Source organism: Triturus cristatus, chromosome 7 (genome assembly GCF_964204655.1).
Source record: "Triturus cristatus chromosome 7, aTriCri1.1, whole genome shotgun sequence".
NCBI classification, from domain to species: Eukaryota; Metazoa; Chordata; class Amphibia; order Caudata; family Salamandridae; genus Triturus; species Triturus cristatus.
In genome coordinates, this window is record NC_140590.1 from 533306510 (window position 1) to 533328829 (window position 22320).

The 22320-nt window shown below is 45.0% G+C and overlaps 1 protein-coding gene across 1 annotated transcript in view; it reads right to left on the reverse strand.

Moving 5' to 3' along the window:
- The window catches only part of LOC146810033 (serotonin N-acetyltransferase-like), a 40516-nt gene extending 33157 nt beyond the window's left edge, over positions 1 to 7359 (reverse strand). The window contains exon 1 of the mRNA XM_085616917.1: positions 7058 to 7359. Coding sequence (XP_085473043.1) covers positions 7058 to 7211 — 154 coding nt within the window. The 5' untranslated portion in view covers positions 7212 to 7359. The remainder of the gene's footprint in view (positions 1 to 7057) is intronic.
- Between the last annotated feature and the right edge of the window lie 14961 nt (positions 7360 to 22320).

Consider the following 22320-nt stretch of genomic DNA (forward strand, 5'->3'; position numbering starts at 1 on the left):
CAAGTGAGGTACCATTTTTATCGGGAGTCCTGGGGGAACACTGGGTGGTAGGAAATTTGTGGTGGCCTGGTGATCCCACAACTTTCCCACACAGAAAAGTGAGGAAAATGTGATATTTATTTAGCTAAATTTAAGGTTTGCAGGGGATTCTGGGTAGGTAAATGCTGAGAGATCCATGCAAACAACACAACCCTGGAATCCCCTGGATGTCCAGTCTTCAGGAATGTCTGGGTGTGGTAGATTTCGCTAGATGGCCGCGAAGCCCGGGACCAAAAGTGGAGGTGACCCCCTTGAAACACCAGGTCGTTTTGTGATAGATAGTTTGGCACCTGTGTTTTTGTTCCTGGGTTTGCAGATAGCTAGAGGAACCTAAAAAACCCAGACATTTCTGAAAACTAGAGATCTGTAGTACTACAGGGAGGTGTGGCTTGCGTTGATCCCCCAACATTTTCCTTTCAAGAATCTGCTGAAAACCTCAAGTACTTGCTTACTTACTTGTGTGAATTGGCCAAGTGCCTATGAAATGGAAGGGACAAAAATGTGTAGAGATTGAGGAGGGCCCAAAGTGGGTCTAAAAGGGCTGTTTGTTTATACATTTTTAGGCTAAGGCTAACTTGGCCACCCACACAACTTAAGTATCATTTTTTTCGGGAGACCAAGGGGAATGCTATGAAGTAGGAAATGTATGCCTACGCGGTGATCCTACAACTTACCCACACAGAAATGTGAGGAAAATGTGACTTTTTAAGTAAATTTGAGGTTTGCGGGGGATTCTGGGTAAGAAAACACTGGGGTATCCATGCAAGCCACAATGCCAGCCAAGAGTCAGTACACGTGCACCACCATCCATGCACACCACCAGCCAAGTGCCATCCATGCACACAGTCAGCCAAGCGCCATCCACGTACACCACCATCCAAATGCTAGCAGTGCACACAGTCAGACAAGCAATATCCACGCACTTTGCCAGCCAAGCGCCATCCCCGCACACCACCTGCAAAACCAGTCCCCAGTGACAAAACCATCACCCATGGCCAGAAAACCAGCTCCCACCCCTCCAGCTCACTGGGGAACTGTTTGGTCCCCACTACGGCCAGTCCGGCCCTGCAGCCAAGCACCATCCATGCAAACAGCCAGCCAAGCACCAGTGCATGTACACTGACAGCCAAGTGCCGATCTACACACACCATCATCTACCGTGAGTCCACTCACACCATTAGTCAGGTGGAGGTCGACACACACTGTCAGCAAAATGCCAGCCAAAGGTCAGTACACACAGACCGTCAGCCAAACTCCAGTTTACATGCACACACACCCTCCCTGGTTTCTAGTGGTTTTCTGCCCCCGCTTGGGTGCAGATTGGAATAAAAATATCACTAAAACAGCCAAAATGTGTGCCTGAAAAAAGGGAGTGACCCTTGCCTATGGGGCTTCTCACTGGCATGCCCATAAACATATCCCTGGTGCCTAATGGGCTCTCTGCTACCCCCGTGGGGGGCAGATAAGGAGCTATTGCCCAGATCTGCCTCCCAGGGGAGGCAGATAGACTGTGGAATTTTGCAGGGGTGGGGCATTGGCATGCCCATCTTTGGCAGCTCCGACCCTTAATTTAAATAAGAAAAATAATCCCTGGCATCTAGTGGGCTTCCTGCCCCCAATGGGGGTAGATCAGGGGATATTGCCCCTATCTGCCGCCCAGGGGTGGGGAGCAGAAGGACTGTAATATTATGACTCATCTCAGGAAGCCCCAACCCCTAAATTCATTATAAAAAATAATCCCTGGCATCTAGTGGGTTTTCTGCCCCCTCCCCTCCCCCCCCCCCGGGTGGCAGATCGAGGGTTCTTCCCCTATCTGTCTTCTGGGGGGGATGTGGGCAGAAAGACTGAATTTCCCTAAATTATTTTGGGGGGAGCAAAAGCCCTTGCCCAAGGGGCCGCTCCCCCCTCCCTGGTGTCCAGTGGGTGGATCCCTGCCAATATACCCCTCCATTAAGGAAGGGTATATTGGAAAGGGGAGATTCTCCCCTTTCCAGTTATACCTCTCCTGTCTTTCTATGTGCCTGGGGGCTGAGATAGCCCCAATAGCACGTAAGAAAGTGAAACTTAAATGAGCCTATCAGCTCATTTCAGTTTTGGTTTCTCTGAAATGACGTCAGCATGACGAACGCGCTGATAGTCGTTTCAGGGAAACCAGGGGAACAGCCTCAAGTGCTGGGGAAACTCTTCCCCAGCTCCTGAGGCTGTTGGGGGGGGGGAAGGAAATCCCTTTGGTGCCCTCATCAGAGGGATTTCCAGTGCCATGGCGTCGGACACGCAGAAGCCATCCAACGCACATGAGTACTTATACGTCGGACAGCTCCTGCGCGGCCGATGCATAGGAAGTGGTTAATTCTTTGTTTCATTTTTGCACACTATATGCCATTCGTGTTTTTGTGCATGTTCTGTGATGTTTGCATATTTTGCTAAGTAACTTTTAGCATTTGTATAAAGTTTAATAACTGCTGTTGAATTTTACTGTGACTTAGGTAACATACTATTGTTTTTATTATAGTTTCGATGTGAAGGAAAGGGTGTTTCCATATTGGGTGTTTCCATATTTTGTTAAGTAATTTTTAGCATATGTATTACGTTTAATAACTGATGTTGTATTTTACTGTGACTTAGATAACATACTATTGTTTTTATTATAGTTTCAATGTGAAGGAAAGGGGATGTGGTATGTATTCCATAAATGTCTTATGTAGCCTAGCATGCGCATCATCTATTGTCTGGCAGTCTCATTCCATCTTAGAGCTGCCGTGCTGGGTTCCAGAACTCTGGCGAGATAACGGTCTCTCCTGCCAGGAGTTGGTCGCTCATAACATTAGTCTTATCTTCAATAAAGACTACCATTACAGCCACATAAATTGCGTGATCTAGACTCTGAACTGGCCCTGTGGTGCACTCTGCACCGGAACCTGTTGCAGATGCAGCAGGTCAACAGTCCTAAGCTCAAGGAGCTTCCGATTGGGTGCACAGGAGTCTAAGGATCCTGTGACCTAGTACCCTAGGGTGGGACCATTAATGCTGCACAGAGAACTCCTGTGGCACCAGTAAGCTCAGCTGCTGTTTCTATGGCTGCTCAGAGACTGTGAGCTGAGAGTCAGAGGGTATAAGTGGTGATGGGGAGTCCGAGGTGTGACAGGTGCAGCATGGTGAGCGAGCACGGCATCTAATAGAGGAGCAGAGTGAGTAAGCAGGGGGCGTTTCATGAGGTAGGATCAGAGTTCAGGGGCGAAGGTCAGAGTAAATTGTTGACGCAAATGTAGAATCTATTTGGAAAAGGACAGGTGGAATAAGATAGTAAAATTAAGGGGTACAGACACTCACTGCCTCAATTCAGGAAGGACCTCAAGACCTGGTTCTTCGACTGAAACATAGCGCCTTCGACAGATCAGCAGTATCGCTCCCCACCAACGCCTAGAGACCCTTACGGGTGCATAGCAGCGCTTTACAAGACACTTGATTGATTGAGACAGAGAATGGAAATAAAGAGCGATGAGTACTGGCAGAGCCTTTATGTGTAAAGTGCAAGCTTAAGAGATTAAAGGAAAGAACTATGGGTATGGCCAGAGTGAGTTGAAGTTTTATAATGAGGAAGGAGAACATTGAGGGTAAAAATGGTAGGGCCACAGTGAAGCTGTCACAGAGTGAAAGGCTGCGTGAGGGATTAGGAAATGAGTGAATAATGAGGGCCAGAGTGATGGGTAGAGGCAGGATGCAGGGGTAAACTAGTGGCATATATGAGAGTGTTGAGTGAGGGAATGAAACATTCATATGGTGGGTATAGAATGAGAATATAGGATCAGATGAGTGCGTAGGAGTAGAGGATTCACCTATAAGCAGAGTTAAAGCTCCGGGTGGAGTGAGGAAGGTGTGCACCGTGTGGAGGAGACTCTGTAATGCCCCTGCTCAAGGATTGGGGACGGCAGATTTAGAGGACAGCAGGTCTCTTATCCATGACATCGGTCCTTAGGCCATTGTAATTTTGTATTACAGCCTTGGTAAATTAATGTATGTATTGTGGGCAGTAAAGCAAACAATCATTTATGCATGTTTTGTGTGGGTCCATTAATAAGTTTACAGCCCGCTGCTAGAGATGCTTATATTGCCTGGAGTTACATGCACGTAGTACATTTGATTAGCTGGCGTGGGTATAGCGGGCTGGACAGAGAACAGGAAGCCCGTCTCTACAAAAACACAAGGAGCGCCACATAGAGCTATGTATTTATGCTTCTCAGTTCTGAATGCTGGGGGATTTGGGGCTTTGTGCGGTGAAGTCTCAATAGGGTCAGTAAGGGGTTGTTCAGAGCAACCTTTATGGGCACATAGTCCTGAGCTGTATTTTCTACTGAGAGACAAATGAAGGATGTGTCCATGAACATTTACTTGGAGGAGGTGATAAGTCTCACTCAAAATGTCACACACAAGATGTGGCAATGTCACACCTAAGCACACCTCAAACAAGGAAATGTTACGTATAAGAAAACTTGTCACCTTTGGGATGGGAGTACAAACATACAAGTGTGATGGATCTCCTTGACTTGGTAATGGAAAGAACAGGGGGCATATTTATTAAAGAGTGGCGCTGCCCTTGAGCCACGCAAGAGCGTGCAAGAGCGATGTTGCTCTTAAGGTTTATCAAGACAGTGGCTTGATAAAACCAGAGTAACACAACGCAGCGCAAATGGCTGCTTTGCATTACTCTGCCCCAGGGAGACATTTAATGGGTGAAGTGTGGGTTTTTCCACGCATCCACCCATGAATTTTGGTGCATTCCCATATTCACCATTACTGGCAGACTTGGATATGTGTCCAAATGCTATGCCTCTCAGGTGAAGATTAACACAGAGAAATATCTTCATTCTCCTTGTAACTTCCTCTTCCTGCATAGGATTGTTTTTTTGCTGGAAGGTGTCCTGTCATGCGCATAAACAATCCTGCTTACAACGCAGGCACCCTTGCACCATGGTTGTGCAAAGGTTGGTCGCACACTGCTCGTCACACCAGCAAGTTGCCCCAAAGGACTGTGGTAAATATAGTGGCGACGGCGGGTACGCCTATGCCACGATGTATAAAGAACAGTATGTGTTGCGTTAGCCATCCCTGGACACGTGTTTCGAGGTAGTTGCCTCTCGTCAGCAGGGAGCAGGTCAGTGTAAAGGGGTGCCGTGTGGACTGCCAAAATGTAATTAAAACAGGTCAAGTACCTCTCATGGCGCGCAGGTGCAGATCCAAGGCTCGTCAGCCAATTGGCTCAAGGGAGCCGTAATAAATTGTGCAAAGGTTGGTCGCACACTGCTCGTCACACCAGCAAGTTGCCCCAAAGGACTGTGGTAAATGTAGTGGCGACGGCGGGTACGCCTATGCCACGATGTATAAAGAACAGTATGTGTTGCGTTAGCCATCCCTGGACACGTGTTTCGAGGTAGTTGCCTCTCGTCAGCAGGGAGCAGGTCAGTGTAAAGGGGTGCCGTGTGGACTGCCAAAATGTAATTAAAACAGGTCAAGTACCTCTCATGGCGCGCAGGTGCAGATCCAAGGCTCGTCAGCCCGTTGGCTCAAGGGAGCCGTAATAAATTGTGCAAAGGTTGGTCGCACACTGCTCGTCACACCAGCAAGTTGCCCCAAAGGACTGTGGTAAATGTAGTGGCGACGGCGGGTACGCCTATGCCACGATGTATAAAGAACAGTATGTGTTGCGTTAGCTATCCCTGGACACGTGTTTCGAGGTAGTTGCCTCTCGTCAGCAGGGAGCAGGTCAGTGTAAAGGGGTGCCGTGTGGACTGCCAAAATGTAATTAAAACAGGTCAAGTACCTCTCATGGCGCGCAGGTGCAGATCCAAGGCTCGTCAGCCCGTTGGCTCAAGGGAGCCGTAATAAATTGTGCAAAGGTTGGTCGCACACTGCTCGTCACACCAGCAAGTTGCCCCAAAGGACTGTGGTAAATGTAGTGGCGACGGCGGTAACGCCTATGCCACGATGTATAAAGAACAGTATGTGTTGCGTTAGCCATCCCTGGACACGTGTTTCGAGGTAGTTGCCTCTCGTCAGCAGGGAGCAGGTCAGTGTAAAGGGGTGCCGTGTGGACTGCCAAAATGTAATTAAAACAGGTCAAGTACCTCTCATGGCGCGCAGGTGCAGATCCAAGGCTCGTCAGCCCGTTGGCTCAAGGGAGCCGTAATAAATTGTGCAAAGGTTGGTCGCACACTGCTCGTCACACCAGCAAGTTGCCCCAAAGGACTGTGGTAAATGTAGTGGCGACGGCGGGTACGCCTATGCCACGATGTATAAAGAACAGTATGTGTTGCGTTAGCCATCCCTGGACACGTGTTTCGAGGTAGTTGCCTCTCGTCAGCAGGGAGCAGGTCAGTGTAAAGGGGTGCCGTGTGGACTGCCAAAATGTAATTAAAACAGGTCAAGTACCTCTCATGGCGCGCAGGTGCAGATCCAAGGCTCGTCAGCCCGTTGGCTCAAGGGAGCCGTAATAAATTGTGCAAAGGTTGGTCGCACACTGCTCGTCGAGAGGCAACTACCTCGAAACACGTGTCCAGGGATGGCTAACGCAACACATACTGTTCTTTTGACACATCGTGGCATAGGCGTACCTGCCGTCGCCACTACATTTCCCACAGTCCTTTGGGGCAACTTGCTGGTGTGACGAGCAGTGTGCGACCTACTTTTTCACAACCCTTGCACCATGGTGTAAGGGTGTCTGCATTGGCGCTAGGCAGTACATTGTGCCCCACTGCAGGGAAAAAACAGTAATGCACAGTAATATATTAAATATGGCTCATTCCTGCCCTTTCCTTATCACGCAGCACAGCAAGGTGACTTGCTGCGCTGCGTGATTTTTCATAAATATGCCGCCAGGTGTGAGTATGAGAGGATGACAAAGTGGTAGAGGCAAGGATTGTCCCAGACTCCTGACAATAGGCACTGACCATTGTGGCATGACAGAGCAGGAATGGAAAGGACGATGCAAAAGGAGGTACGGTATGCTAGGGCAGGGCCTTACCTTCTCGTTCAATCTCGAAGACACTGATGGCATCTTCCGGCTTAAGGAAGCGGAACTCGCTAGCTGGGGTGTGTCGCCGCAGTCGGCTTGGCGATTTGGCAGCGCAGCCCAGGTGGGCTGGCTTCAGGAAGGGAAGGGCGCCCAGCACTGACATCTTTTCTCAAGCGGAAGTCTTAGTCTCTGACGCTTCTTGGCGGGAAGACACCAGGCCTCACTTTGACTCTCTGTCACGTTCTGACCTCCTTTTCTCGCACGGTTATTAGACTTCCTGTGGTCAGACACTTTGGGGTGTTGAAGACAGACCTGTCCGGAAAAACAAATGAGATTGTACTGAGGGAGATCATATTTATATATGTATTCACATGCGCATACACGTGTACATCTACCTATAAAATGCTCGTGTGTCTGACTCATCGCTGCAAGGGCACGGATTGATGGGCACCACATTTTATTTCTTGATGCAAATAAAACATTCAAATGGACCGACAGCTGTATGCACTTGTTTCAGAGTGTAAACATAGACACCCAAACACACACATGCCAGACATGGAGGAGCAAGCTGAGGCAAGAGGCAGAGCTGAGCAATGACTGGCCACAGGATAAGTGCCTTTGGATGATGACCGGCACTCATAGTGCCAAAAGGGTCACTTGGGTGGGTGCCAGAATGTACATATTGATGCCAATGTGATGTTCCACTCTTGTTCTCGTAGGCATCTGACATGGTACCAGGGGTAAATGCTTCTATGAGCAGTGAGATGTAGTGCCCTTTCTCTCAGAGTAGAACCATGTAGGCACTCAGAATCTGACTGAATTAAAGGGACAGTCGGGCACATCCCACCCTCTTATCCACTGGCTTGGTCTTTTCTACAGCTTTACCATTACGTGCCCTGCACTGGTGTTCCCTTGTTTTCGTCTCTGGAGCTTTCAACTCATTTGCCCTTTTTATCTTCATCAGGTTCAACTCTGCATTCTACCCTCCTTCCAATGAAAATGTTTCTTTTTAATGTTGCTCCAAATCCTCCCTTCTTCCAATTTGATATTTTGATCAGTTGTCCTCTACTGTGAAATGTGTTCTCTGTCGCATATATATTAAGTTCTCCAGCCTCCCTCTCAGGATTTGTCTTTTGAATTATGCACTAGTTTTGCTGTCCATCTGTGGATGGGTTCCAGTCTGTCCCCATGCATTTGGAGATGAGGCCTCCAAACCTGGAATGGGAACAATACTATAAGTGAGGCCTCGGCAGTGCTAGCACAATGCTGACTCCTCCCCTGACTCATTTTGATTAAAACTAGTGTCCCTGGCCTTTTTGTTTCTACTATGCATCCATAAAACATATGTGTGTGTGTGTTGGTTGCTTCTAAAAGAACACAAGCACTTTGGCTTTCTCCGCCTCCAGTGCTTAATTTGTAAAGAAATTGACTGTCAGGGACTAGAATATTTATCAGGAGTCGACTGCAGGTAACACCACCCACAGCTCCTTCCACTGCTGCCAAAAGTCAGCAGCAGTTTTAATTAAAACGAGTGTCACGTGATGGATAGGAACATTGTCGACATCACTAAGTTAGCAAGGCTCGTGCAACCATGATGCTGCTTTTGCGCACGTTACTACATAACTTTATTTTAGCAAGACTCTGTTTGTACCTTTCACATGAGAACTGTTTGCTGTGTTCGTTCTCTTCCTGTTTCTGGGGTTTAGTCTGAACATTGTGATCAAGATCGATAAACAAATGCCCTTTGTTATTCTGTTCTGGTCAGGCCCTAGCACCTAGCCAAAACATATCACTGCAGCTGCTGCTGGAGTCTCGTACTTTGATATCATAGGGATACATGTTTAGGTGCCACACACTTGTAGAGGGACCTTTTTAGGGAGAAGAGCAACACACACCTTCAATGTAGAAATCCCATCTATGCTATAAGGTATGGGGTCTGCTACAAAACCCAGAGATCTTCTGCTATAAAATCATACTCATCCTACCAAAGGGAGGCAGGTTAGGCACTATAGTCCTTTCTCTGTTGTCTTTGTACGATGACATCTCCCTTCATAATGTATGGACTGGCTGTGATGCTAATTGTATTACTGTTATGCATTTTTATTCTTCTTGTGGCACGTATACTGCATGTTAGAGCACGTTAGTTAAAGTAAACATTTTGAACTATATTCGTGTCTCGGTCAAATCTTATTGTGGACAAGAGCGAGAGTGTGAGCGAAAAGGTTTGTCTTGTCACAATTCCTGAGAGATCTGGGAGTGTTGTGTTCTGAGTTGTCTAATCATTTGCTTCTCCGTGTTTGTGTTGGAGAGCGAGAGAGACACTATAGCTAGTCGGTCCTAGGCTTGTGGGTACTAAGGCGGTAGGAAGGGTCAGCCCCTATACATCAAGGTCCCGTAATCCTGCACATAGTTCTGTGTATGTGCAGAGTCCCTGCAACACGAGTGTCCATGGCCTTTCCTTTCTACCATGCCTGCATATACAAAATACGCACACGCTGTGTGTGCATGTTGTATATGGATGCATGGTAGAATCTAAAGGTGTATGTTGTATATGGAGGCATGTTAGAAACAAAAGGCCGCACATTTCATGATTTCGTTTTCTTTTCTACCAGGCCTCCATATACAACATATTCAGTAAAGAGGCAGAGATGTGTTACAGGTGGGAAACACTTGGAGGGCCTGTTTCTGTTGGTTGGCTGTGCTTGGCTTGGGGGTCACTTCGCAATCAGACCAGTTTGAGGATTGGGCACATTTTTGATTTGTTTCTAATGTTTTATTCACACTTGTCCTTTAAAATGCTATATTTGGATCGCCTTTTTTCAACAATTTCCAGCAAATATGAGGTGTAAAACCTACCATTTGAATACATTTTTTTCAAAGCTTTCTAGCGGGGGAGAACAACCCGCACCCTCCTTTTCCAGTTCGGGCTCGCTCACTTCACTTGCTTGCTCATTATATTAGGGTACTAAATTTTTTCGCAGCACCACTTTCAAAATCCACCAGCTGCCACTGGCTGTATGCTGTCCGTTGTTTGATGTGAAGCATGAACATTGTATACATAACCATAAGTGGACTTGTTACATGATGAAAAAACAATGGCCTATCCAGCATTCTGCGAGAGTATGACTGTAACATGGGAGAAGTGGCCCAGGGGGCTTTATGGTTTGTTTACAAACCTCTCAGGTTGTTAGAAGGCTCATTGACCCGTGGTTCGTTTGTGCATAGTGCTGATGCGAAAGTAGCAAGTCCATGCTCTGTTGGATGTGTGTGTATACTATGCTGAATGTGTTTTGATTTGTTTATGTGCTTATTTTCTTAGCGGTTAGTGTTGTTGGAAGCATGAAGATGCCTAACTGCCTGGCATATTTTTGCTGTGCTGAATGTGTGTGGCCATTTCTGTTGATATATTTTGTTTCAATAAGTGCTGGAAGAACGAAGCAAGTTCTGTTGTATATCTGTGATGAGAACCTTGGTGGTTGCTGCTGTAACATGCCACCTGATATATGACAATATGGTATGTCTATGCTACGTGGTATGTAACCAGGACAATCTGATTAATGTGTTCATTAGCATTGTGTGTGGTGAATCTCTGTCACTAGCACCATGGAGTGCAAACTCTGGCCAAATATAGTGCACCTATGCTGTGTTTGATGTATTTACTGTGGTCTGTATGTGTGGAATATAGTACTGACCGTGTCTGCTGTCTAATTATATGAAATATATGTGCTGCATTGAATGGACCTAATTTTTACAAGGCAAATTTTAGCAGAAAATCTTGCTAGGAGTTAACCGATTACTGGCTGTAATACCTGTATTATGTTGCATGCATGTAAGAAGTTCCCTCCTATAGACAGAGAGAGGGCGAGAGTGTGTGTGTGTGTTTGCTCAATGAATAAAGCTGTTGAAAACAAATTGCAAATCTGTGCCCCATAAATGATCATAAGATATTGTCTTGAATGTATCCTGATGTGCTGCTTGAGGGGGAATAATATCTACATTACTTTAGTTAGGTGCAGCAGCTTTAGTTAAGTCAGGCATTTTATAAACCTGATCATACTTTATCACCCATTTCACATTAGTAGAAGGAGCTGAGATGTTGTTGAGTTGCAGGACACTTATAAATTGAACTATATAGTCCAGCATCTCTGAACCGAGACAATCATTGGTGGCAGAGTAGGGGAGAGAGTGATTTAATACCCTGTTAAAATATAGGTGAGCTATCCTGTTTTAGGTTTAAACCTATAATAACTGTTAAAACTCATCCGAAATGGAATCAGCCACCTCCTCAGTGTAAATATATAAACACTTAAAAATACCTGGGCAACCATGAACTAAAATTCCATTAATGGAAGTGAGAGATAATTAGTAATTTTGTTATTTCTTCCTGAAGGGGCCCACACCATGTAAATGAGTTTTATAAGGTAGTAGCAAGAAAGACTGGTCTAGGATGATTCTGCTTGTATTTTTGTTGATTAAGGATGACACTAAAATATTGTTTCTTCTTCCTTATGTTTCTTCCAATTTTGTGTGCTTGGATTAAAGGTGCATGGTTTATAAACACATTTTAGGTGTGATCTAATTATTTTATACACTGTAGAGAATCAGGTAATATTCACATCATTTGTTATGTTTTTACAGTGTTTAATTATTTCTCTGATTGGTGAAATGGTTGGCTAATAAAAACTGTGGCTAGTATGTACAATCAAATTTATCTAGAGGCTCAGATAGGGTTAAACCCTTTGATATATCAGCCTCCTTTTCCAAAAAGTCATTATCGATAGCAGGTCAATTGTCAAACACCCCAGGCTTAAAATATTCAATGCAAATTGTAGGGACGGGTACCTGTGGAAGAAAGAGTGCTTTCATCCTGTACATGGATAGTGGTGCAAGTTTGACACAAGGCTTTCCACATACCAACAGAATTCGTAACTGCAAGGTGTCCTGTTCGTATGTGTGACACCTTCAGCTAATCTTGGCTTTTTACTCAATTACACTTTACTACTGGGGTTTTTGAGCCCATACTTAAAATGCTTTTTTTTAAATACATTTCTTTTATTGATTTTATAGTATTAGGATTCAAAGATAAGTGCATCTATCAAAACACTATGCAAATACCTGTTTTTATATTTCAACAGAACAACACCCTTTTCCAGCCCCTCCCTCCCCCTCTCAGGAGAAAAAATAAATAGATCTATTGACCTCAGAGTGATAAAGGCAGTGTGGTAAAGTATCTAAACATGAAGACAGAAACAGCATTACAATCATCCCTTTATTTTTGCACAGAACAATTGTAAATAGTTTACTCGTTTCGTGCATAGCTTCACCCATACCCTTCCTCGTATGTATAATTGGGAGGATTGTAAAACCTTACAGTTTAAGCGGGCATACTCTCTGTGGTGGCTAAGTCTCTTCAGACACTCAGCTCTAATATCATCTGTCTCCACCCTTTCAAATCATCTTCAAGTTTTTTGTCCTATCTGACTTGTTTCATTCTGACTTCTTCCGCCGTAGCCCACTCTATCATATCTGGCAACTATTCCCCGTAAGTCGGGTGGCATGGGTTCAGCCATCTACTGGCTATGCGGTGTTTTGCTAACACCAGCCCCAAGTTCAGGAACCTAAGACTATGTTTTTTATTGATTGGGGATGGTAGGAGACCCAATAGTATCTCACTTGGAGTACCCTTAAATTCCCACTCTGTTGCTCTTCTAAGCATACCAAGTATCTCCTCCCAAAATGACTGTACACCCACACAACCCCAAACTACATGTAGAAAGTCTGCTCTAGGCTCCCTGCAACGTGTGCACTCTTCTGATCTGGTGGGGTAGATTGTATGTAGGAGCTTGGGGGTGAGATATTATTGGTGAACAATGTTAAATTGAATCAATTCATACTGGGTATTCGAGCTAATCGTATACGTCCCCTCATGGATTTTCTGCCAAACTGATTGAGTCGTCTTTGAAGCTCTCCTCCCATCTAGAGAGTGTTTTTAGAACAATCATTTGGGGCATCTCCCTTACAGCTCATACTTAGAATGTTAATAGCAAAATGTCAAGTACCAGAATACAATGTGATGTCAGTTAATATGTCATGACAGTCTTCAAGTGACACATTTGCCTTAGAGGACACATGGCAGCTATGAATATCCACACAACACCAGCACTACTCTCATGTAGACAGACAAAGAGTGCAAAAAATCAGTGCCGATCATGCTTAAAGCATCATATTTCAGGTGCCCTAGTATGCAGGGCTAAAAATTAATTTGGTGTAATTCAAAATGATAAAGGTTTTGCAAGGTACTCTGCTGTTGGCATGGTTGAACCCTCCTACAATGTCATAATATTCAGTAAGAAGTAGGTGAATGATCACTAACAACATCCAGGAATTTGTTTATTAAAACATTTGAATATAGCACTCTTACTTTTTTCATCCATTAAGAGTCCTGTAAACCAGACATAATCCAGACAGACTGAGTGTAATAGATAATGAGAGATGAGAGCCGGTATTAATATGTGAGTGTGAATGAAAGCGCTTTACACAGACCTTTCTATGTTTAGCACAGTCTAACATATGTCAATTGGACACACTGCCAACAGACAGACACTTCGTACCATGCATTACTTTTATTTTAAAGTAAATATGTGATTCATAAAAATCACTGCAAAAACATGTTTTGTAATCACTAGGAAAATACAGTTTTTGTCTATTTTGTGGTTAGTCAGCTGAATAAACACTGATAAGCACAGATTTAAAAAGGTTTGAAAAATACAGAGAAAACACCACAGAAATCCACAAAAAATTGCACAGGAAACAAGACAGCCAAAATATAGATGGTATCTAATACAAACAAATATCTCTGTTAATGATTATTATTTTCATAGATAATTATTTATTTATTGGAGTTCTTAACACCAGGGATGTCACTTATTGTGATTTCATCAAGATCTAGGTAATGTGACATCACTTACTGGAAATGTCGAGGGTCGAAGGTCATGTAATACCTTCTGTGATGTCATTGATGTTAAATATTATATGATGTTACTACCACTGGCATTTTGGAAACCGACATTCATGGTCGAAAGGAGCCCAAGAGACAGTGATGCAGCAAACTGAGCCACTTATAATGAACTCCACCATCCACCTACAATAATAAATGTAAGTGCTTCTTTTATCAGACACAGTATCATACTGCATATGTCATTGCATTAGATTTGATTAAGGCTCCTACCCAAACATTTCAAAGAGAGGCTGGAATAAGATGGATACAACTGGCACAGTATTGAGTGCTGGTGTGGCTGAACCAGAGCAGGATATATACCTGGTCTGGCCTGTGTTGGGTGGCTTAACATCATTTGGAGCTATAAATGCAATTACATCCTGAATTAGAGCATGTGACATGCCAATGTGGCTCCAGACACAGCCACCATATAGTCTAGAGGGTGAGGTGGATAAAGCCAAGAAATGGGCAAGGTTTATGTAAACTGTCCAATTAATGTATTTGGAGATTGATAAAAAGGGGTCACTTGCCACATGTTTGAATGAGAGTGTAGTAAAGGCACTAGGCCCTTTATAGGTACAATGGGCCGCAAGGACAGCATGTCAAATGGGATAGAAAAAAAGCTTAGGGGATGAGATGAAGCGATATAGAGCAAGAGGCTAAGTATGCCTGCTGGGTTGATGTGAGTAACAGAGTTAACGGATTGGCTTAATTGTTACAGAGCAAGCACTCACTTTGGTCGCCATAACACTGTTTATAATATGTCATATTAGACAATTGAAAACACAGAACTCCAGAAGTAGCTTCTGTTTTGAACAAAATATGTCAGAGGTTACCACCAGGATGGGATGCAGTACTACAGGTGACATGCCCAGACTTCAACGAGACCCACATGCTTTCTCCAGAAATATAGAAACTACTATGACTGAGTCCTTAAAACTGAACACAGCACACCAGCAAAAGCCCCAGAGCCACACACAAGAACCAAAGCTGGGTGCAACCCTCAAAATGACACCTTCAGACTAAACACAATACTTCAGATGTGGTCCTGTGAATTAGGAGTAGTTCTCTAGATGAGATATCCTAAACTGGACTTGACATCCCGGTACCAATCTATCCCAGTCATGTGACATAACACTGCATATGACCCCGTCCGGAATTTTTAGCACTGCAGATGTGGTTTCCCACCTGGACACAAACCTCCCGAACAAAACATGTCCAGAACCAAACACAACAAGCAGCTGGTAGCCACAGCACAGGGATCACCATGCTAAAGAAGGTCTCCAAAGATAGCCACATTACTCCACATTAGGTACGAAGAACTGAACACAACAATCCAAAAGGAGCCTCCAAGTTTCCTATGCACAACACCCAAACAAGCAAGCTATACCAGAAGTAAGCATGACACATAGTACACCAGATGCAAGTTCCAGACTGGGACTCAATATGCCAAAGGTGGTCTTTCAGAGTAATAGTACAACAGCAGGTGAGGCATTGAAGCACCAATACTATCCCCTTGAGCTCCCTCCAGATTGGTACACAGTTCTCCAGGTACTCATGTACCATCTATTAACCTTTAGGTTCTGCTACAAGCTCAATGCAGTTTAATCCTGAACTTCGTAGCGAGATGAAAGATCCGCCCCGTTTCAGCATAGCCCCTCCTGTATCACTCTCTGACAGTCTGCTTCCCCTGCGGATCCTCACGTCGGGAGCTTGCTGTTCTTCACCCTCTAGACAGTCTCGCCTACTGTAAGGCAATGCACACTTCTACCTTTACTCAGCAGACAAGTGTGCTTCTAGGGTCTTTAGACAGACACCCAGCTCCTCCAGAAGAAAGTCTTGACTTCAGGTGATATACTCTCATCTTTAGAGCCGGACTGTGAGTACTTTGTGGAGCACCCGTTTCCTTGGTCAAAAAGAACTAGAACAAAATGGGGTGGTTTGGTTCCCACATTTATGGACACTTTTGAGACAGGGGCTGGGATCCACTATCTCATGCTTCATAACAGGTTTGAGTTGGTTCTCTTATTTACAGAATGATCACCAGACACAGCTTTTGTGTAAAATGATGCTCCTCACAGTAGGGAGCACTGGGCCTGGATCCCAGCAGGACTACATAAACATAGGGGCATATATAGGTGTGAGTTCAGAGCTACTGGCTAACATCCGTCTATTTGAAGCAGTTTTTGACACAGACAAAAGGACAAGCCTGACCTAGAAACTTCCTCACCTTGAACAACAGAAACTGTAGCCTCACCCCTCCCATCCACCCAAAAACATTGAATAGGAAGAGCATATTGGTAGCCCGTGCTAACAAAGTCTTCATAGAATTTCTTAAGGTAGCCTTGTCTCCACCATCCTCACTTCAGTGTATGGGTCTCCATTCTCCAGCCAACTTATGCTATGCTAACACTAGGGGCATGGAACTGGACCCACTAGCTATAATGCTGAGATATGTACACACGCCTCCACCCCCAAAATATGATCATTTATGTACCAAATTACTACTAAAATACATTAATTCCACATGTGCACTGGATATCAGTGCTAAGGTTTGGGTTCCACATAACAGAGGAAATGCTCCAGAAAGGGGCAATCGATGGCCCCTTCATGGGAGACATCCGTTACATCGCGGCCTTCACACCGCAATACGCTTACAACGCAGGCATTACAAATTAAGTCGTTACAACGACTTGAGCTGGATGGCGCTATACACTAAGGAATAGTATGATTTACTATTCAAACACTTTCCCTACTGTTACGTAGGCTGGAGTTGGAATAGTAAATCATACTATTCCTAAGTCCAGCGCCCTCCAGCGCAAGTCGTTGCAACGACTTGCGTTGTAATGCCTGCAGTGTAAATTTATCGTGGTGTGAAGAACGTGATGTAACGTCATATATTCCCCTTTCACTGACCCAGAGAAAAGTTCTGGTCACACTATAAAGCCCAAAATGGATGCTGTCAGCACTGCTTTGCTTGATACGACTAAGACAGACAGTAGTGCACTGTTTACAAGAGGGTATACGTTCTAGGTCACAGCACAGGTCCTGAACGTATCATTTATATGGGCAGACCTAGATCTCTGTAGACATGCTAGATTAGTGTAATGCTAGGGCCAAAATAAAAGTCAGGGCACCAGATTCAAATGCAATTGGGCACTCGGGTAGGCATATATGGTAATTTAACAGACACTTTACCACTGGATTCAAGCTAGCCTGGTTTATGAGGGGTATTACCCTGAAACCGGACCTAGGATGCTTGTTTCCAGTCTAGGGAAAACATGGCTTGGCAGTTCAGACTGGACTGTTCCCATGAGGCACAGGTTCAAGACGGATTTGCATATAGCTGGGTCTGAACTGGTGTGGCAAAGTGAGCTAAAGAACATTGGATTCAACCCAGACCTTGACTGAGAGTGAGTGTCTGAAAAGTTTCAGCGCTCTGTCCATCATCTCTTTCTATTTGCTTTGTTCGCCCTAAGTTGGCAGGATATACCCATACGTGGATCCCTTGCTAACTTTGCCACTGGATTCAAGCTAGCCAGGCTCATGAGGGTTGTTACCCTGAAACCGGTCCTAGGATGCTTGTTTCCGGTCCAGGGATGACCTGGCCTGGCATTTCGGGCTGGACTGTTGCCATGAGGCATAGGGTCAAGACTTATTTACATATAGCTGGGTCTGAACTGGGGTGGCAAAGTGAGCTAAAGAACAATGATGAATTTAACCTAGATCCGTGACTGGGAGTGAGTGTCTGAAACATTTCAGCGCTCCATCCATCATCTGCTTGTGTTTGCTTTGTTCTCCCTAATGGATTCAAACCAGATCTGTGACTGGGAGTGAGTGTCTGAAAAGTTTCAGCTCTTCGTCCATCATCTCCTTGTGTTTGCTTTGATTGCCGTAGGTTGACAGGGTATGCCCAGATGTAGGTTTCTTGCTCACTTTGTCACTGGATTCAAGCTGGCCTGGCTGATGAGGGGTGGTACCCCAAAACCTGTCCCAGGATGCTTGTTTCTGGTCCAGGGAAGACCTGGCTTGGGAGTTCGGACTGGACTGTTCCCATGAGGCACAGGATCAAGGCTGATTTGCATATAGATGGGTCTGAACTGGGGTGGCAACGCTAGCTAAAGAACGCTGATTGATTTAACCCAGATCTGTGACTGGGAGTGAGTGTCTGAAAAGTTTCAGCACTCCGTCCATCATCTCCTTGTATTTGCTTTGTTCTCCCTAATGGTTTCAACCCAGATCTGTGACTGGGAGTGAGTGTCTGAAAAGTTTCAGTGCTGCTTCCATCATCTACTTGTGTTTGCTTTGTTCACCCTAAGTTGGCAGGGTATGCCCAGACGTGTGTGCCTTGCTCACTTTGCCAATGGATTCAAGCTAGCCTGGCTGATGAGGGGTGTTACCCCAAAACCGGTCCCAGTATGCTTGTTTCCAGTCCAGGGAAGACTTGGCTTGGCAGTGCAGGCTGAACTGTTCCCATGAGGCACCGGGTCAAGACTGATTTGCATATAGCTGGGTCTGAACTGGGGTGGCAAAGTGAGCTAAAGAACGATGATGGATTCAACCCAGATCTTGACTGGGAGTGAGTGTCTGAAAAGTTTCAGGGCTCCATTCATCATCTCCTTGTGTTTGCTTTGTTCGCCCTAAGTTGGCAGGGTATGCCCAGACGTGGATCCCTTGCTAATTTTGCCACTGGATTCAAGCTAGCCTGGCTCATGAGGGTTGTCACCCCAAAACCGGTCCCAGGATGCTTGTTTCCGGTTCAGGGATGACCCTGCTTAGCATTTTGGGCTGGACTGTTTCCATGAGGCACAGAGTCAAGACTGATTTGCATATAGCTGGGTTTGAACTGGGGTGGCAAAGTGAGCAAAAGAACGATGAACCCAGACCTTGACTGGGAGTGAGTGTCTGAAAAGTTTCAGAGCTCTGTCCATCATCTCTTTCTATTTGCTTTGTTCGCCCTAAATTGGCAGGGTATGCCCATACGTGGATCCCTTGCTCACTTTGCCACTGGATTCAAGCTAGCCAGGCTCATGAGAGTTGTTACCCTGAAACTGGTCCTAGGATGCTTGTTTCCGGTCAAGGGACAACCTGACTTGGCATTTCGGGCTGGACTGTTCCCATGAGGCACAGGGTCAAGACTTATTTGCATATAGCTGGGTCTGAACTGGGGTGGCAAAGTGAGCTAAAGAACGATGATGAATTTAACCCAGATCCATGACTGGGAGTGAGTGTCTGAAACATTTCAGCGCTCCATCCATCATCTGCTTGTGTTTGCTTTGTTCTCCCTAATGGATTCAAACCAGATCTGTGACTGGGGGTGAGTGTCTGAAAAGTTTCAGCGCTTCATCCATCATCTCCTTGTGTTTGCTTTGATCACCGTAGGTTGACAAGGTATGCCCAGATGTGGGTCCCTTGCTCACTTTGCCACTGCATTCGAGCTAACCTGGCTTATGAGGGGTGGTACCCCAAAACCGGTCCCAAGATGCTTGTTTCCAGTCCAGGGAAGACCTGACTTGGCAGTTTGGGCTGGAATATCCCCATGAGGCACAGGGTCAAGACTGATTTGCATATAGCTGGGTTGGGTCTGAGCTGGGGTGGCAAACTGAGCTAAAGAACGATGATAGATTCAACCCAACTGGGAATGAGTGTCTGAAAAGTTTCAGCGTTCCGTCCATCATCTCCTTGTATTTGCATCATACCTGCCTTGCCAGCATGGTTGAACTGTTGTTACTTATGGTATTACTGGAGATGCACACCCAAAGTGGGGGCCAGTGTCCAAAATCATTCACAATGAGCCCCAAGGTGCTGGATTTTTTGTCTGGTCTGTGCACATGGGGGATACTTGAAAGGGTTTATGACTAGGACTGACATGGTTTCAAACAGCATCCCTTGAGAGAAAGGCCACAATCAGGAATGACATAGGTTTGGAGAATACATTGTTGATGACTTGCTAAGAAAAATATTAATATCAAAAGAACGAGGCGTGTTCTGAAGATTTCAGACTGATATTTACCAAGACTGCTGTGGTGGAATTGTGGTGGCCTGCAATTGATCATGACATTGATGGGCTGAAATTTATATACTGATTAGAGAATGCAAGTTTCATGCAGGCATGGACAAAGGTATTGGGTTTACTTTACCTCCAGTGGTTTCTATGTGTTAGAGGAAAGGTGTGTTGCATGCATTTCTATAGCTATATTAGGCCCATTTAACATTTTACACGTCTCAGCTACATAGGTGACACATTTTTAGTTTACAAGATGGTCTAAGGTCTGGGATCGAGAGAGGCAGCCAAGGACGTCACAAAGGGGGCGAGGAGAGGGCTTTATTTCTCAGGCACCATGATTTTTTCAGGGCCCTGTGCTAGCTCCAAAGTGTATTTTGAAGCAAACCAGCCTTGTTCATTTATGGCATCTAATAGGAGTTACACCATTAAAGGGCAGCAAATGCTGACCCGTGGTTCCAGCATGACACCTTTGTCCCCTGACGTGCCTGTAGGCAGCTACCAGGGAACAAGTGATCAAATATTTCAATTGAGTTTCCACAAAGGAGCCTTCTTCTGATAAGTTATTGAAAGAGATAATGGTTTCTTAGGCGTTTCTCCCATTGCTTTGGGTGCTGCCTGTGCTGCACCTCTGCGATCGTGACACTGATAGGTCACCAGGTCCGTAAATGGTAAATGTCAAGACAGAGTTCATAAATACAGCACAAAATAAAAAGAGGAAAGGGGGTCTTGAAAAAGAGAATCAGCTATTGTGCGCCTGCCCTGCAGTCTGTCCCTTTTCCCTGGCCTCTGTGTGCAGTCACCTCTGTCCTGCCCTCAGGCTCAGCCTCAGGAGCAGCACTCCCGCTCCACACAACACGTCTCTGTGCAACTACCTCCAGGGTGCAGACTCCGCCATTGGCACCACCTGACCTCAATGTTGTCCCTGCTCTCACTGTGTGTTCTGTTCCTGTTTACATTGTTATGCTGGGCCTGTAAATTATATACAGTTGTGGTCACAAGACGGAGACTGTTTTATATTTATCGGCTGCCATCCTAAGCTAACTTGTGACAATTGCCAGAGAAACATCCACGTGGAAGGATTTAACCATGTGCTGAAGAAAAGCTTTCAGTTGGCTATTCCAAGCCTTCGTCCATGCTGCACCTGCACCAAATTGCTGACAAAGTATCACTGTTTGGGCTCTTGAAAAGACATAAACCGGTTGATTTGAGGTGGATTTGGATTTTGGTGTTGTGATTGACAGATTGTAGAGAGCCTGGTGAACCAGCGAGTTTCTATGTCAAGTTTTATCTCAAGTGTAGTTAGTAATGAATTGCTGATCAGATCATGGTGAATATTCTGGGGATTGGTGTTGAACTGCATATTGAGTTTTGTGGACCAATGAGGGTGAGCTGTGAAGGATAACACACTGATGGTGTGATGCTGTCATACGACAAGATGAAGAAAGCGGAATCACCACCTTGTGGTTGAGTTCTGCAGCCAGAGACAGATCACCAGGTACAGACCCTGGGGTGGACTTCTGGTGTGGAGTGGTGGAGCCCAAAGTGAGGATCCTAAGGGCAGGTATTGTTGGAAACAAGAAGCGTTGGAGCCAGGGTAATGTGTGTCATAGGGAAACATTTTACTAGAGAGGCGATGGAAGTATCGTTCGCATTCATTATGCTAACTTTGTACTTTTGCTGCATAACTCCTGTAACGGTATTTTCTGTAATTAGCAAGGTCTATTGACAATATAAAAAGAGGGTGATATGCCTGTGTCTATCATCATTGATAAAAAGTTTGACATGTTTCTCTGAATTCATCCCTGGCAGCAAAGCAACAATAACCCAAACAAGTCAATTACAAAAATGGAAAAATAATGTTTTTTTATTTGGAAGACCGCTGGGAGAACTTTTATATAATGTATGGGGGATTATAAAAATAGGTTTACCTACATGAAGGATACATTTAGCATAGGAGAGATCAAGTGTTAAAACCGCAGCAGGACATTCCAAAAGCACATGCTCTTCTCGCAGAGATCTGTCTCCAGAAGAAAGGGAAGAGGACAGAGAAAACATTTATGGGAAGATCTCAGTGGTTTTGCTTTCATCCATGGATAAACTGGCGTGTGTTAAGTGTAACCATTAAAAATTCATTTAACCATGTTTTCACCATTACGTCGTTAACATGTCCGGCTAGTCAGATAGGCTTTGACCCAACCCGCTGGGATTTCTACCTGCCCCTGTTCACAATCCAAAAAAACAGAAAAACAGAGTGTGAGGAAACAGGCT